We start from the raw sequence: 16,874 nt of genomic DNA, 5'->3' as shown, positions 1-16,874 counted from the left end.
AGAACAACACAAATTGAATTCAATTTACAGCATTTACATAAAAACAAAACATAACAATAAAATACTTGCACATACATTGTTCTCTAACACATTGTGTTATATCAATAGAGAAATTGTGTTTGAATAGGTAAATGACCAAATAAAATCAAATATACTATGTCCATACATATATCAACTGAACATACATTTTAAAATGTGGGAATTTAATAAATAAAGTCATTATAGTTAGTTGAGATGTGTTTTCTGCATTGTTGTATTGTTACCTCTTGGCCAAACTACATGCACACAGGTGCGTCATAGAGACCACAGCAGTTAGCAAAATAAATTGTGGCATTTTTCACTCCACTCCAGGTACCCTCGAAAGAAATTGTTTCATTGTTGATAGTGCTGCTGCAAAAAAAAGAAAAAGAAAAAAGATTGTACATTTAAACCACCTGAGTAAATATTTAAACATTTATGATTGCAGAGTGCTATTGAATTACAACAATGCAACAATATTCTCTGTCCTTACCTTTTAAAAAGATCATAACAGCAAGTTTCAATGTTTGGCACAGTGGTATTGAAGACTGTGTTTTGAAACAGACCCGCACAGTCCAGTGGAGGGACATAAAGGATACCTACAGGTAACAATGATAATGATAACAACCTTAAGTCAATACCAGATTGTACTTGATCAAAACCACTAGCTAGGGGTGCTTTGGCTTAGTAGTTAAGATCTGTGCTGTAACTTGAAGGGGCACTTCACCAATGGCAAATGGACTTTCAATAAAACTTGGCTGCCTATACAGTACAAAAGCGAAAAAATTTAAATATGTGCTGCCTGGTTACAGAAAACAGTGAGAAATGCTGTTGTCTTCCCTTTTGCCAAATAGGTAGGAAAACTTCAACACCCATAATGCACTGGGCATGTTGCCATCCAAGGCCACTCCCACCAGTCTGCTATGGATATGCTAACCAAAGTCAAATACCGCCTTGCTTTAGTAGGAAATACTTCTTAGCAAACTTTTAGTCATAATGGAGTTGACTTGTATTGTTCTCTGGTGCAAGAATTCTAAGAGTAAATGTTTAGTGTGAGTGAGTTACTTTAGGTTTCCAGTGAAGGATCCAGAGCATTGTAGGCAGTGGATAAAGGCCGCACAGAATTGTAAATATGGAGAGAACGCCGCAAAAGAAAAACTGAAAAACCTTTATGTTTGTGATCAGCATTTCAAATGGATGACCATGAACAGTGTTTTGGGCCAAAACTTAAAGAAGATGCCATTCTGTCAGTTCCGCCCAACCAACCAAAGCAAAACCATTTTCAGTGATAAACCTACCCTTACAGTAGCTGTTCTGTTAATAACCCTCTTCTGATCTGACTGTTCGTGGGCGGGGATACAAAAATGAGGAAGAATAATCTTTAGATTTCCCAAAAGCCTAAACGTGAATTTCTCAGTAACACAAAGAACGAGTAAACATTGTTCATTTACATATACTATCGACATTGTAACAACACAAAACAGGTTGAAAATTGGCAAAGTTACAGTTTAGGTTCGAACCTGGGCAAGGGGCAATTCAGAGGGCTAGGAATCAATTCTGAATCATTGGGATCCAAAAATTGTGGAATCGAACAGCCCTAGCAATTCCCATCACTTTTGTATTCTTGAACAAGGCTTCATGAAGACTGCTCCTCTAATGTGTAATGTAAGTTGCTTTAAATAAAAATGTCTGCTAAATGACAACTCAGTGGCGTGTGGTGATGCATAAAGCTGTGATATTGGTTTGACTAAAGTTAAAACACAGATTTTGATGATTAGAGATTGCTTACCAGCAATACAGGCATTGATCAGGGAAACACATGTGCCTGTGAACAAGGCTCTGAGCACTAAAGCAGATATGACACCCTTCTTTTGTGGACAAATAGAGGCTGTGAAATAATAACATTTAAAAATGATCAGTAAATTATGTAATTTAAAAAAAAAAAAATGTTACTGAACAATAGCAAAAAGAAGTCACAAGGTACAGTGGCATGCAAAAGTTTGGGAACCGCTTGCAGAATCTGTGAAAATGTATGACAGATCATACAAAATGAATGTTATGACATTCACTGATGCTCCAGAAGGAAACACGATGCAAGAGCCGGGGGGTGAAAACTTTTGAACAGGATGAAGATGTCAAAATTTTTCTTATTTTGTTGAAATATCTTTTTTTTTTTTTTTTTTTTTTTTCATTTAGTACTGCCCTTCGGAGGCAATACAAGATACTTGCATGTTTCCCGAAAGACACAATTTACCTTGATCTTCAAATTCAAAAAGTTTTCACCCCCCAGCTCTTGCATCGTGTTGCCTTCTGGAGCATCAGTGAATGTTTGAACCTTTTTTATTAGTTGTGTTTGAGTCCCTTAGTTGTCCTCAGTGTGAAACGTTGGATCTCAAAATCATACAGTCACGGCTGGAAAGGGTTCAAATATGCAACAAATCCTTGAAAACTGAAGAATCTGCAGGACCTGGAGGATTTTTCTGAAGAACAGAGCTCAGTTTAACTGCTCAGAACAAACAAGGGACTCATGAACAAACATCACAAAACAAAAAAACAGTTGTAGATCATCCAGGTAACCACACACAGTATTAAGAATCAAGGGTTCCCAAACTTTTGAATTGGGTCATTTTAATAAATTCAGCTATTTTTTTGTCTTGTGGACTATATATAAACATCTTTTATGAAAAATATCTTACTCAGGACAGTACTAAATAAAAAATAACATGCATTTTGTATGATCTCTCTTATTTTGTTAAAATTATTCACATTTTTACAGATTCTGCAAGGGGTTCCCAAACTTTCGCGTGCCACTGTACATTGTTAGCACTAAAATCATTTAAGCCCACTTCATATTAATGCTTTGAATAGATACTCACACAGGCCTCCAATCACAATACCAAGAGAGCTGAAATTAGCAAAGCCACACAAGGCATAGGTGCAGATGATTTCTGATCGAATCTGCAAGTGGTTTGAACAACAATTTTAATGCTTCTGACAAACTTCAGATTATGCGTTTGACTGATTATTATGTTTTTAATGGCATATTTATACACAATTTGAAGAGACATTATATAAATACTTACTGAGATCCAATTTTTAGTTGCACCATCTTCTAAAATGCCATTAAGTCTGTTGCTTTTGAGCTCTGACAGCTTCTCATAGGCTATAAACTCATTGAGGAAGAGTTTAGTGCCAATAAGTTCAGCCACTTTAAAAGACTCGTCGTATGGAATTCCCATCATAAAGGCCACTGGCATAAACACGTAGGAGCAGATCAACTGCAGGGTTGAAAGAAATGGCTCTGTTAAAACACTCCACTTTTGAATATAAAGATTTGTGTGATGATGATTATGACCCTTTAATTTTGATATAACATGTACATACACTGTAACCATTCAAAAGTTTTTTTTAAAGAAATGATTCATTATTCAGCAAGGATGCATTAATTTGATCAAAAGTGACAGTAAACAAAAAGATTTATATTTTAACTAAATGCAGTTCTTTTGAACTTTATATTAATTGAAGAGTCCTTAAAAAAAGTATTACGGGTTCCACAAAAATATTAAGCAGCACAACTGTTTTCAACATTGATAATAATAAGAAATGTTTCTTGAGCAGCAAATCAACATATTAGAATGATTTCTGAAGGATCATGTGACACTGAAGACTGGAGTAATGATGCTTTGACATCACAGGAATTAATTACATTTTAAAATATATTCAAATAGAAAGTATTTATTTTAAATGGTAATGATATTTCACAATAGTACTGTTTTTACTGTAATTCTGATCAAATAAATGCAATATGTGCACTAGGTTTGGGTAATACACACCTCAAAACTGACATCTGAGTATCCCACCATGCCTCCCAACCATCTGAGAATAGCATTTATGAAGTCCAAAATGGCGAGAAAAGCAATCAGGTTAGCAGCGATGTTGGCCACAAGCCCAATAGATGCAGATGCGCCACTGCTGACAGCTTCCAAGACATTCTGCTCACCACTGAGCACAAACAACATGACATTTGATAAAAAACATTTGAACACAAAACATACAATATTTAGAAACATAAACTGCATATTTGAGAGGTGAACCCACCCACTGTCAACTTTAATTTGACTTTTAGATGTGAACTTGCTCTTTTCAGTTTCAGGGTAGGAAAGTTTGGAGATGGCTAAAGCACATGGGGCAGCCATCACCGATGCAGAAATCAGAGAGGAGGCATCAATCTGTGTAGAGGAGACTTTAATTATCCCATAGAGAACGTAACATACTGCGGTAAGAACTAAACTCATTTATTTGTAACTGAATAGTTTTTTTTCCCCATTCCAGCTTTTCATGGGAAAATTTTACCAATGAAATGAAGTACATGTTGCCGTACCCCAAATGAGATGAATGCCCCCATAACACTCCCAGCAATGGTGGCAAATCCTCCAGTCATGACAGCATGAATCTCAGATTTGGTCATGTCCTTCAAATAAGGACGAATCAGGAGGGGCGCCTCTGTCTGAAACACATTAGAGCATTACAAATTAATCATTGTCCCAAAATTGTTTAAGTGCCCTGAAGGATCTTCTCCTTTAAGAAACTGATGCGCATCTGAATTTGTCAAGAAATGCTTTAGGAAAATTGAGTGCATTTATAATGTTGCATCTTTATGTATTTAATTTAATTTTATAATTATGTACATAATAAAAAAGGTAGAAAAGCTGTCACTAGGGCAGTACCCTTTCAAAAAGTACACCTTTTCACCTTATTTACCTCTTAAAGGGTTAGTTCACCCAAAAATAAAAATTCTGTCATTAATTGCTCACCCTCATGTCGTTCCACACCCCTAAGACCTTCATCTTCAGAACACAAATTAAGATATTTTTGATAAAATCTGTTGGCTCAGAGAGGCCTGCATTACCAGCAAGATAATTAACACTTTCAGATGTCCAGAAAGCTACTAAAGACATATTTAAAACTTTAAATATAAAAATAATAATGAAGCTTTACGAATCTTTTGTTTTGAATCAGTGGTTCAGAGTGTGAAAGTCACGTGATTTCAGTAAACGAGGCTTCGTTACGTCATAAGCGTTTCGAAATTTCAATGGTTCACCATTGGGGGGCGTGAATTTGGCAGTTTGATACATGATCCGAACCACTGATTCGAAACAAAAGATTCGTAAAGCTTCATGAAGCAGTGTTTTGAAATCGCCCATCACTAGATATTGTTGAATAAAGTTGTTGTTTTGTTTTTCTGGTGCACAAAAAGTATTCTTGTCGCTTCATAACATTAAGGTTGAACCACTTTAGTAACATGAACTGTTTTAAATATGTCTTTAGTATCTTTCTGGGCAACTGGAAGTGTTAATTTTCTTGCTGGCAATGGAGGCCTCACTGAGCCATCGAATTTCATCAAAAATATCTTAATTTGTGTTCCGAAGGTCTTATGGGTATTGTACACGCAGGTCGCACATGCACATTTCATTTTTTGCAGTAATTAGCTTATCCACAAGGTGGCAACCATGCCCTGGGGGCATCGATTCACAAAGTATTCATAGAAAAACTGCGTAAACAGAATAGACCAGAACGCATACAAGCTACAGTGACAATGGAGGCCTACATAGATTTGAGATTGTGCGAAGAGGTTGAAAGTACCCTCATTTGTACAACTCTAGCAAAGAAATTTACATGGTTTGTAACTCGTGGCGAGAGATTGCTCAAAACTGAGCATGCGTCGAACGCCTGTGTATGCGTACGAGTCAAGTGAAGTATACTTTCCAAGGCTGTGCGTTTGACTGTGCGCATAGCCGCGTACACTAACGTACGTGTAAAAAAATGAAGTATACCTAGGGCTTAACGCATTACTTTTAAATTTACAACAAAATATCTGAGTTACTTTTTCAAAGAAGTAATGCAAGTTACTTTGTTTTCCCATTTATTGACCTCTCCTTTCCACATGTTGAGAGAAAACTGCAGAGGCGTTGTGTGTGAACATGATGGTTATTGTAGTTCTAGACTAAATGTAAACATGCATTTACTCTCACTTGCACAAGATTCAGTATTGCTCAAAATGAATAAAAATAGTGAAATGCAAACTTGTATATTTCACAATTTCTCAGCTTATAAAATATTACACAAACCTGCAATAATTAAATATATTAAATTACACAAATATACTTTATGTATTTAATCTCACTTTATTAACCAATGTCTTTGCTGCTGACCTTTGATGATCCGATTCAACCATACTAATGAGCAAAAATTAGTTTAGATGAACATTACATTTGTGTTTCTTCAATTTTTTTCTTCTTTTGTTATTACTGAAGTAAGAGTGTTGAACTTTCTTCTCCTGCGTCCTATTCTTCTTCAATCCAGAATGGCAGCACAGCTGAAAGGTTTGTTTGAGCTGCGCCCTCTACTGTACAGGTGTGAAATTGCATTTCCTTCAGCCTGAGGCTTATTCATTTCACTTCAGTGTGAATGGGACTTTACATTTGCCAAAAATAGAACTTTTTTGTTATTAAAAAACTAAAAACCAAGCCCAGCCTAGGTGAGAACAAGTAACGCAAAAGTAACGTAATGCATTACTTTCCATAAAAAGTAACTAAGTAAGGCAATTAGTTGCTTTTTAGGGAGTAACACTATATTGTAACACATTACTTTTGAACACAACACTGCATATTAATATCTAAAGTGTACATATTAGTACCTTTTGAAAGGGTACTGCCTTTTTTTCTGAGAGTAAATTATAACATGAAATGAATTATTACCTGACCAACAAAAATGTTCCCTGCCACACTGAGAGTCTCTGTAGAGGAGGTTCCCATCGTTACCTGCATTACCCAGGAAATCTTGACACAGAACGATACATTGTTAAAACAACATCCTAAAGGTCTCATATAGGTTGAATCAATACAAGAATGGACTGAGTCACTTTTACCTTTGTGATGACCCACTGCATCACCCCAATGTAGTACAGCACTGACATCACACTGCTGAAGAACACCACTATAGGCAGAGCCTGTGCGTATTGAGCCACAATCAGTAGTAAAAATAAACCCATCCAAGCATTTCATGGTAAGTATGTATCATTACTAACCTGGAAAGCAAATATGTTTTCGATGAGGTCTCCAAACACAAATCTTGAACCGGCTTTTGTGTAGTCCAGAAATATCTGGGGGGGAAAAGAAAGAAAATGATTTAGAACAGGGCTTTTGTTTGTTTGTTTCTCCTTCTCTCTTGTAGTTAAAATCATTCATTATTGTTTTGTTTCAATAAGTTACCACAGATTGTAAAATATTACCTTCATTTAAATGGTTAGTTCACCCAAAAATGAAAATTCTGTCATTAATTACTCACCCTCATGCCGTTTTACACCCGTAAGACCTTCGTTAATCTTCGGAACGCAAATTGAAATATTTTGTTTAAATCCGATGGCTCAGTGAGGCCTGCATAGGGAGCAATGACATTTCCTCTCTCAAGATCCATAAAGGTACTAAAAACATATTTAAATCAGTTCATATGAGTACAGTGGTTCAATATTAATATTATAAAGCGACGAGAATATTTTTGGTGCGCCAAAAAAACCCCAAAATAAATTATATAGTGATGGCCGATTTCAAAACACTGCTTCAGGAAGCTTCGGAGCGTTATGAATCAGCGTATCGAATCCGCAGTTCGGAGCGCCAAAGTCACGTGATTTCAGCAGTTTGGCGGTTTGACACGCGATCCGAATTATGATTCGACACGCTGATTCATAACGCTCCGAAGCTTCCTGAAGCAGTGTTTTGAAATCGGCCATCACTAAATAAGTCGTTATTTTGTTTGTTTTTTGGCGCACCAAAAATATTCTCAATATTAATACTGAACCACTGTACTCACATGAACTGATTTAAATATGTTTTTAGTACCTTTATGGATCTTGAGAGAGGAAATGTCATTGCTCCCTATGTAGGCCTCACGGAGCCATCGGATTTAAACAAAAATATCTTAATTTGTGTTCCGAAGATCAACAAAGGTCTTACGGGTGTAAAACGGCACGAGGGTGAGTAATTAATGACAGAATTTTCATTTTTGGGTGAACTAACCCTTTAAAGAGCTATCTTTTTATAAGTAGAATAGAGATCATTTTAATTCAAATGTCTGAAGCCACTAGTGAAAATGCTCCAATTTTTCAAATTTAATAAAAAAATTATATTAATTATTATGTTTTATATTATACCTGAACTTGCTTTCCAAGCCATTCGAAGGCTGCGAGACCAGGCTCTGTCCTAATGACAAACAGGCCGATAGCAAACTGTAAACCAAGTCCCCAGAAGACAGTCCTCCAGCTCACCTGCTCAGAATTCAATGCAAACAATTTTTTTGTTAACAACCACTCAAATTTAAAAAATGTACCTTATACAGTTGTGGATGATTAAAATCATTGTCTATAAAACTGTGATAGCAAATGACAGCCTTAACAATCTGATAAGGTTCACAGGAATTCCAAAGTCTAAAACAAATGCATTCAGAGATAAGCACGTTCAATAAAGCATGTAATTCAGGTATGTGTTTTTTATCACTCACCGCAGTTCTGTGTGCAGAGAAGAGAAATATAGCAATAATGAACAGACAGACACCGGCAAAAGAGATGAGCTGCTCTGGGCGCTTTCGTGTGTCGACTGCCAGCCATGCCACCAGCAGTCCCAGCACAATTACTATGAACACCCTGAAACACAGAGAGACATATCAACCATGACAAATGTATATAGTTATGATTCATGTATTTGTGATTAAATGCACATATTGTATATTTTTATTACATTTAGAGCAGTGGTTCTCAACCTTTTCGAAAGCCCCTCATTGTCCAACACAATATTCAAAGACTATCTGATATATTTCCAGTAATTATGATATATCTGTTTTTTGTTTGTTCTTCAATTATATACAACAATTATTGATGTTTATATATTTATATATATATATTTTTTTTTTATTATTATTATTATTATTATTATTATTATATTGTAGAAATAACTGGTAACAATTTACAATAAAATCTCATTTATTAACATTAGTTAATGCATTAGCTAACATGATCTAACAATGAGCAATATATTTTTAAAGCATTTATTATTCTGAGTTAGTAAAAATATTATTGTTCATTGTTCATTTAAAGGGTTAGTTCACCCAAAAATGAAAATAATGTCATTTATTACTCACCCTCATGTCGTTCCACACCCGTAAGACTTTCGTTCATCTTCTGAACACAAATTAAGATATTTTTGTTGAAATCCAATGGCTCAGTGAGGCCTGCATAGCCAGCAATGACATTTCCTCTCTCAAGATCCATTAATGTACTAAAAACATATTTAAATCAGTTCATGTGAGTACAGTGGTTCAATATTAATATTATAAAGCGACGAGAATATTTTTGGTGCACCAAAAAAACAAAATAACGACTTATTTAGTGATGGCTGATTTCAAAACACTGCTTCATGAAGCTTCGGAGCGTTATGAATCAGCGTGTCGAATCATGATTCGGATCGAGTGTCAAACCGCCAAACTGCTGAAATCACGTGACCGAACCGGTGATTCGACACAAAAGATTCATAACGCTCCGAAGCTTCCTGAAGCAGTGTTTTGAAATCGGCCATCACTATATAAGTCGTTATTTTGTTTTTTTGGCGCACCAAAAATGTTCTCGTCGTTTTATAATATTAATATTGAACCACTGTACTCAAATGAACTGATTTAAATATGTTTTTAGTACATATATGGATCTTGAGAGAGGAAATGTCATTGCTGGCTATGCAGGCCTCACTGAGCCATCGGATTTCATCAAAAATATCTTAATTTGCGTTCCAAAGATCAACGAAGGTCTTACGGGTGTGGAACGGCATGAGGGTGAGTAATAAATGACATTATTTTCATTTTTGGGTGAACTAACCCTTTAATTTCACAGTGCATTAACTAATGTTAAAAAACAACTTTTGATTTTATTAATGTCTTAATAAATGTTGAAATTAAAGGTATACTTAAAGGTACACTACATAACTTTTGGCCCTCTAGCAAAAAACAAAACTGCATGCATTTTGCGGAAGAACATTGCTTTGGTTGTGCTTTGTCTCTGCGTGACTGTGTGGATGAATATGGTTCTTTCTCTTAACTAAAAAAAGAGAGAGAGATTATACTACTGCTCATAAATCATTCACTACTAGGCTTAAGAGATATAACCAGCTTAGATGGAAAGAATCTCAAGCTGACTAGCTGAAGACGTTACTGTAGCTTTACCCATTAATAGACACGCTACTTCCTTGAAAATAAATTCCAGCACAGCACTACAACAACCATAATGAAACGACCCTTCACAATAGAAAATACAAACTTGGCTAACAAGTACATAACTCACATTGTTCTGCTAGACATGAAGCAACTTGTGAGCAACAAGATTACAAAAGCCATTATTCTAAAATTCCAAATTCCAGAGGGAATGTTTCTCTTCTGAGTAATGATGCTGAAAATACAGCTTTGCCATCACAGGAATAAATTACATTTTAAAATATATTTGAATAGAAAACTGTTGATTATATTTCACATTATTACTGTTTTAATGTATTCTGACCAAATAAATGAGACTTCTTTCAAAAACTTTTAAAAATCTTACAGACAAACCTTTTGAATGATAGTGTATCCGACTCACCATTTTATCCATCTGATGTTGGACTTGAAACACCTTTGAGCAGGCTTGAAGAACCTCCTTATACTGTCACCCTTGTACTTATTCACTATTTCGCACACGGCGATGAACACCCCCAGACAAGTGAGGACAACCAGAGCAATTGCCCTCTGGAAGTCCAAATAACATGCAGCAATGAAGTATGCCAAATAACCTACAATTTAAAACACAAAAAACATGAGGTATTGTACACTGTTCACTTGAAAAAAGAATGGATAATGTATCACCATGTTTAATTAGAAACAAATATACTCTTAAGAATAAAGGTTCTTTATTGGCATCAATGGTTCCATGAAGAACTTTCTGAACTTTCCAACGCACAAAAGGTTCTTTAAAGTGGAAAAAGGTTCTTGTGATTATTAAAGTACCCCATGTAGTGAATAATTTAATCCCTTAAAACTCATATTTGATCACCAAAATTACATATTTAAACGTTTTTTCCTGTGAAAAATTTCCTCATGCCTTAGCTTGAATGTAACACACCCTTGCTTCATTTAGTATACGCAGATCCATGAATATGCAAATTAGCCCAGCCTCCACTCACTCGCATGAGCTCAGAGATCCACTTGGTCGACTTACTGAGGTAAACGCTGCACAATGGTATCGCTTTTTACAACGTCGGACACATAACGGTAATTAATACGATTAGCCTTTTGCTTGACTACGTTATCAAACAGCTAATAAGAGTCAGACAGCTGCCGTCTAAAAATCAGCATCCTTACAAACGCTTTGAACAACTCAGAACGTCAGTGGAGAAAGACTTATAGTTCATCATAACATCGTAATATACATCAAACACCCGCTATTTTGCTAAATCTACGCGATTTTTCATATCAACAGATTATTATACCAGGATAATCTGGCTTCTCTTGAGACTCCCCTGCTTGGGTCATAGTTAATGATATGCTAAAGCCCGTCAGCACATTGACGTGATTGGTTACAAGGTAGTTTGTGACATAAGAAACACTAGCAATTTCAAACTGCGTTTTTGAAACTGTCTTTAGATCACTGCAGTTTTAAAGAGAAAATACTCAGAAATGGTGTTGACTTATGAATTTCCACATGGTTTGTCTTAAAGCATATTAAAAACACCACATAGACATATTAAAAACTTGATTTTAACCACAGGGAAACTTTAAAATGTTCTTCACATTATGTGGTTCTTTTAAGAACTGTTCACTGAAACCTCCTTTTTGAACCTTTATTTTATAGAGTGTATAGATATAAAACTGAGAAGATGAAAATATGTTACCTGCAGCAAAGATTCCCAATGCAATGTATTTGATTATTTTGGAGTGTGTCTTGCAGAAGATCTCTGTGGCCGTGATGGGTATGCATGCTTTGCTGTGGTAAACAATGAATAAATAGCTAAAGATCTGGCACATGTGAAGTGTAACAGCATTATTAGGTTGACAGAGTCAATATATTTACACTTTTGTCTATATCTTTTATTTAGGATGAGCTTAATATGACGCATTATGCAATTATGCATCATTTCCAAATAATGTGACAATCATGTAATCTGAATGATGTCGTATTCACTGATTAGATTCACAACCACACCTAAGACATGATTTTGACTCCTTCTCTGACTCTTCTTTATCACTGTCACTCAGGTCTTCTGTTAATTTATCCTCCTAAAGTTAAAAAAAATCGAGATTTTTAACTTGTTAACTTTTTAGAGAACTTCCTCATACTTCTTCAAGCCTACCTTCACAAATGCTGGATTGTCCACACCTTGTTCATTCCCATACGAGATGGTTGTCAACTTTAAATCTTCTTTGTCCGCTGTTAGGAAAGTAACAGAATACTTTTTACCAGCTCTAATGAACCTTGATCCAACAATTCCTTAAGAGCTGCAAGTTTCTAAACACGTCGGTTTTCACACTTCATCCGAACAATCATTAAACAACTATCTACAAATACGAAACCAACACCTCTTTTATGCAAACCTTGGTAAAAACCACCTGTTCAAATACTTGTTTGAAAAATAAATCTCTATAGAATGAAGAAGTAAAAAAATGACTTACTCATTCTGTGTTCACTGTGACAACTGCTGGGTCTTGAACCTTGAGCTGGGATATATACTCTGCCCACTTGGAAATCTTATCATTAATTAACTACACACTTATGTGTTTTTATTTAAGATACTTGCACGTTGCTATCAGATTACTAGTTAGCGATGACTACACTGAGTATTCATGAAACAGCATCTTTTTATCATTTATTACACTCAAGCTCCTCCTTATTTCCAGGGGCCAACAAGATACAAAGTAGAGGAAAACAAACTATCAGGAATAACAAAAATGTAACATGACGGAGGGCCTGCAATTCTATGGCCGTCCCAGAGGCAGAGTCACATGGCAAGCAGTTGGCTGAGAGGAGGGGCCAGTATTATTATCCATATACTATAAAACACTGAGAGCTCAATTACCAATCAAAACTGGCCCAAAACAAGACCGACAGGCCCTGCGCCAGGATGAATTTATGAGGGTCATTTATGAGTCATGGGTCATTTACTTTTAAACAACTTAGAAGATAGTATTCAAACTATATTTGAATCAAAATCACCTGTCAAGTTTATAATATATATTACATATGAGAGTCAAATTGGACAACTACATGGACTCATCTCAAGATCACTAATTTAACGGTTCATCTATTTCCAAAATTATGAAGAAAAGATCAGTCAAGAATAGAAAATTATTGAAAATATTCAAATCAGGAATGTCAGAATCAGAATGTGTAGTTCATGCATAAAAAATGTCTGTCAAAACCAACACGTGCTGAACGATGTTCACTAACCCGGCAAATTTAGAAAAAAAAGTAGATTGGTGTTTATTCTCTTTAGGATGCAGTGTGAAGTATTTCACTCAGTTCCCTGATCATTCCGATTCAATTTCAGCAAATAAAGAACAAATTTATACTCACATGCGTTATGTATTATGTACGTTATTATCAGCATGTTGAAGCTGCTCAGGTCGAGTAGTGTTCGCTGCAGAGCCAAATGGCGTCCAGCTCCCCCTCTCTGGATGTGCAGTTCCACCTCTATGGATCTAATGGGTGGAGGGATAGCGTTATGGGTAGGGTTAGGATGTTATTGGACCTTCTAACTCCACCCATTACGCCCAAATTACATCTAGAGAGGGGGAGCTGGACTTCACGCTCCATCCATGGTCTGCGGTTTTCCCGCGGATTTAGGCTACTTTTACACTGTTGCCGCTGGTTGTTTTTCATGTCCACGCGTTGAAGCGGCCCCAAATAACATGATATTTAGCCCCTGGAATGCTAATTTAACCAGGGAAACCCCGCCAAAACGCGGATTTTACCCCCCTGAACGCGATTTTTACCAGGAGACCACCCTGAAATGCGATTAGGCTAGTTTTGAGTATCAATTGGGCGGGTTTTGTTGTGAAAACCTGGCAACCCTGCCACCCTCTTCTCAGAAAGCGATGACACATTCAAAACATCCAGTAGTGTGGATTTTTCAGGAAATGCGTGTACTCCCTGGTCCTCTGCTTCTCGTAAATACTACTGTGCAATGTGCACGTTATTTTTTTGACAGACATCAATGTCTTAATATTCAAATGATGTGGATTTAAAAACAGATGAATCGTAGGTAATAATAATTTATTTCTTAGCCGGCAAGTATTCACTGATGCCCACGAGTGTGTAATATTGATGTTTTTAGTTCTAATATTCCAACCTGACAGACATGATAACGTGCGTAAGGGGTGAACATGAATTTTGGGTAATTATAAAACATGCTGGAGACATTTGAAATACTTTTTGCGTAGTTAATTATAATTATTTTACAGAATGAAGTTTATTTTGTGGTTTAAAAATTATTACATTCAGCTATTGCAAATTCGCTGACTTTTTTACCAATAAAGATGTGTTTTTTAGGCAAAGTTGTGTCTCTTATAACAAAAATCTTTTATTTACACCTATGAAAATGGAGATCCTGTATTTAAAACTGTTGTTCCATTGTTAACCCATTAGCAGATTTTGAGGGGGGCAGAGCACTAGCATTGAGGTGTATGAAAACTACCAGCTTTAGATAAATTTGGACACTAGATGCCACTGTTGCACATTGTAGTCACTTTTATGCCTGAATACAGAACACAGTAATAAAAACACACTGACAGCAGTCCAAGCACATGCTGCTCCTCTTAATCTGTTGATTCTGCATTAACCTATCTTTTTTCAGAACTTCCTAGTACATTTGTAATAAAGTTGTGGTCTTTGACATTGTCTTGATACACTGATAATGCACAATATACAGCTTTTAGATAGGCCTACATTTGATTTCCATGTAACTTCAAATTCAAGTAAACTGTAGAGGCTGTCTGACCCTAAACTGGTATATTATGCATTCAAGAAAGTAGACTGAAGCTCCCACCTGAAGCAAAATAACCTGACTCAATAGAATGCTTGTAAATGCTTAATAAATTAAATGTAACCGTCAGACAATATGTGGAATCTATGACTGTTTTCATGGAAACTCATAAAATTAAATGGTGCCTAAATACCTTTTAGTTAACACAAGATGACGCACACTTGCAGCTTAATAGACCGAAATGTGCATCACTGCATTTTATTGAAGGTCTAATGTGGACAAAACACATTAACAGATATTTTTGAAGACATTTTATGTGCCTTGCTGGAGCAAGCAGTCATGATTTTTCTATAATATCAGCCAAGTCTTTCCTGCAAATTTTTGTGTCCTCTTATTCACAAACTGAATATATATATATATATATGTGTGTGTGTGTGTGTGTGTGTGTGTGTGTGTATGTATATTATGAGGCTAATGCATTTCAAAAACAATTACATAAGCACATTAACGTTGCTATCATTTATTATCATTCTGAACTCTGTTTATTAGTGTCTTAAAGGCAAGGGATCCCAGGTCTGAAGTAATTTTTGTCTATAGATGTATTTGCACAATAAGTATTTATTGTGGGGAAAAAAAAAACAGTATACGCTCTATGAAAATGTTTCAAAAGAAATGGTATTTTTAAAAGTGAAGGTCAGTGTTTATCTACATTTTTATATAGGCTGCATATTTTAATAGTTGGAATTGTCATGGAGGAACTAGAAGAGTCCAGTTATTGTTTGGACATTGATGGAAACTGACAGGTCTATAATTGTAGCCTATCATTGTAGAAACATATGGAACTTAAAAACTATTTCTGAAATCAGTTCATTACAGAATTTGACTGCTCATTCAATCCCACTTTTATTGTCAAAATTACATATTCTCAAAGGACTGAGTGTTGATTTTGATAAAATAAAGTTATTATGTAATAAATACACATAGGCTACATGTTATCAGCACAAGTTAATATTAATCCTATCCACCTTTATCTTGGAGTTTCTTCACAAAGATATGTTTTCAGTAAAAGCGTTTCCACCCTGTCAAAGTCTGTCTTAGTTTAACCTTAGGCTATATCTAATCTCTAACTTTAAAAACCTGTGACATAAAAACCAGTATTGCCTAAATGTCAAAAAAATGTCAAATTTAAGGTTGACATTCATTCTGATTGCTTTAAAGACTTTTAGTGAAAACATCACATGGTAAAATAACCTATGGGTCTTACTTGGTCACTAATAGGCTACGCAGAGAATAATAGCTGTCTCTTGTATTATTGAGTTTGATCAGGAAAAAACAAATCCATGTGCTACTATCAAACTTAGTACGACACGCTAGGCTAGTTGTTGCTTTATTGTAGTTTGAGGAGACATATTACTGTGGTTACGCATATACTGCTTTTTTGCGCATCATAGGGGTGTTTTGCATGTTCCAAAGTGCCTGTCCAAAAATGCTGTCTATGTAGGCAGCTCACAAGGATTTGAGTCACAGCCCGTGTGTGTCGTTGAGCGGGGTTCTCAAGCACACAGGAAGGGGAGAGAGCTGTTAGCTAGCAGACAGCGGGCAACTGTAAACAACTCACTTTTATAAACCTCACAAATCAAACATACCTTACGCTGACTTGCTCATCCATTTGCATGGCATTTAAAATGTTGCTTTAAATGCGTGTATGGCTGTAGACCCGCAGACTGTTGTATTATTACCGCAGGTTTGCGTTATTTACAGAGCTGGGATGCAAGCAGCTAGAGAAGCGCGCACCCGAATGCACAGCTA

At 35.9% G+C, this 16,874-nt stretch overlaps 1 protein-coding gene across 2 annotated transcripts; it reads right to left on the bottom strand.

Moving 5' to 3' along the window:
- Positions 1 to 18: 18 nt before the first annotated feature.
- On the bottom strand, positions 19 to 16,854 carry slc28a1 (solute carrier family 28 member 1). 2 transcript variants are annotated; one of them, XM_051870303.1, is made up of 19 exons: positions 16,712 to 16,854; positions 13,658 to 13,782; positions 12,438 to 12,514; positions 12,290 to 12,363; positions 11,979 to 12,070; positions 10,691 to 10,880; positions 8,575 to 8,716; positions 8,228 to 8,341; positions 7,106 to 7,180; positions 6,947 to 7,027; positions 6,777 to 6,857; positions 4,400 to 4,525; positions 4,117 to 4,247; positions 3,852 to 4,020; positions 3,102 to 3,296; positions 2,895 to 2,976; positions 1,808 to 1,906; positions 512 to 617; positions 19 to 390 (listed from the first exon to the last, which is right to left on the bottom strand). In XM_051870303.1, exons 1-19 carry the CDS (start codon positions 16,738 to 16,740, stop codon positions 276 to 278), a joined length of 2,103 nt encoding a protein of 700 aa, XP_051726263.1. In that variant the 5' UTR covers positions 16,741 to 16,854; the 3' UTR covers positions 19 to 275. The 2 variants fall into 2 exon arrangements, with proteins under 2 accessions (XP_051726263.1, XP_051726264.1); XM_051870304.1 differs by lacking the exons at positions 13,658 to 13,782; positions 16,712 to 16,854 and adding an exon at positions 12,757 to 12,911.
- Positions 16,855 to 16,874: the final 20 nt, after the last annotated feature.

This window comes from Ctenopharyngodon idella, chromosome 18 (genome assembly GCF_019924925.1).
Source record: "Ctenopharyngodon idella isolate HZGC_01 chromosome 18, HZGC01, whole genome shotgun sequence".
NCBI lineage: Eukaryota > Metazoa > Chordata > Actinopteri > Cypriniformes > Xenocyprididae > Ctenopharyngodon > Ctenopharyngodon idella.
This window is presented reverse-complemented; position numbering and strand designations above follow the sequence as displayed.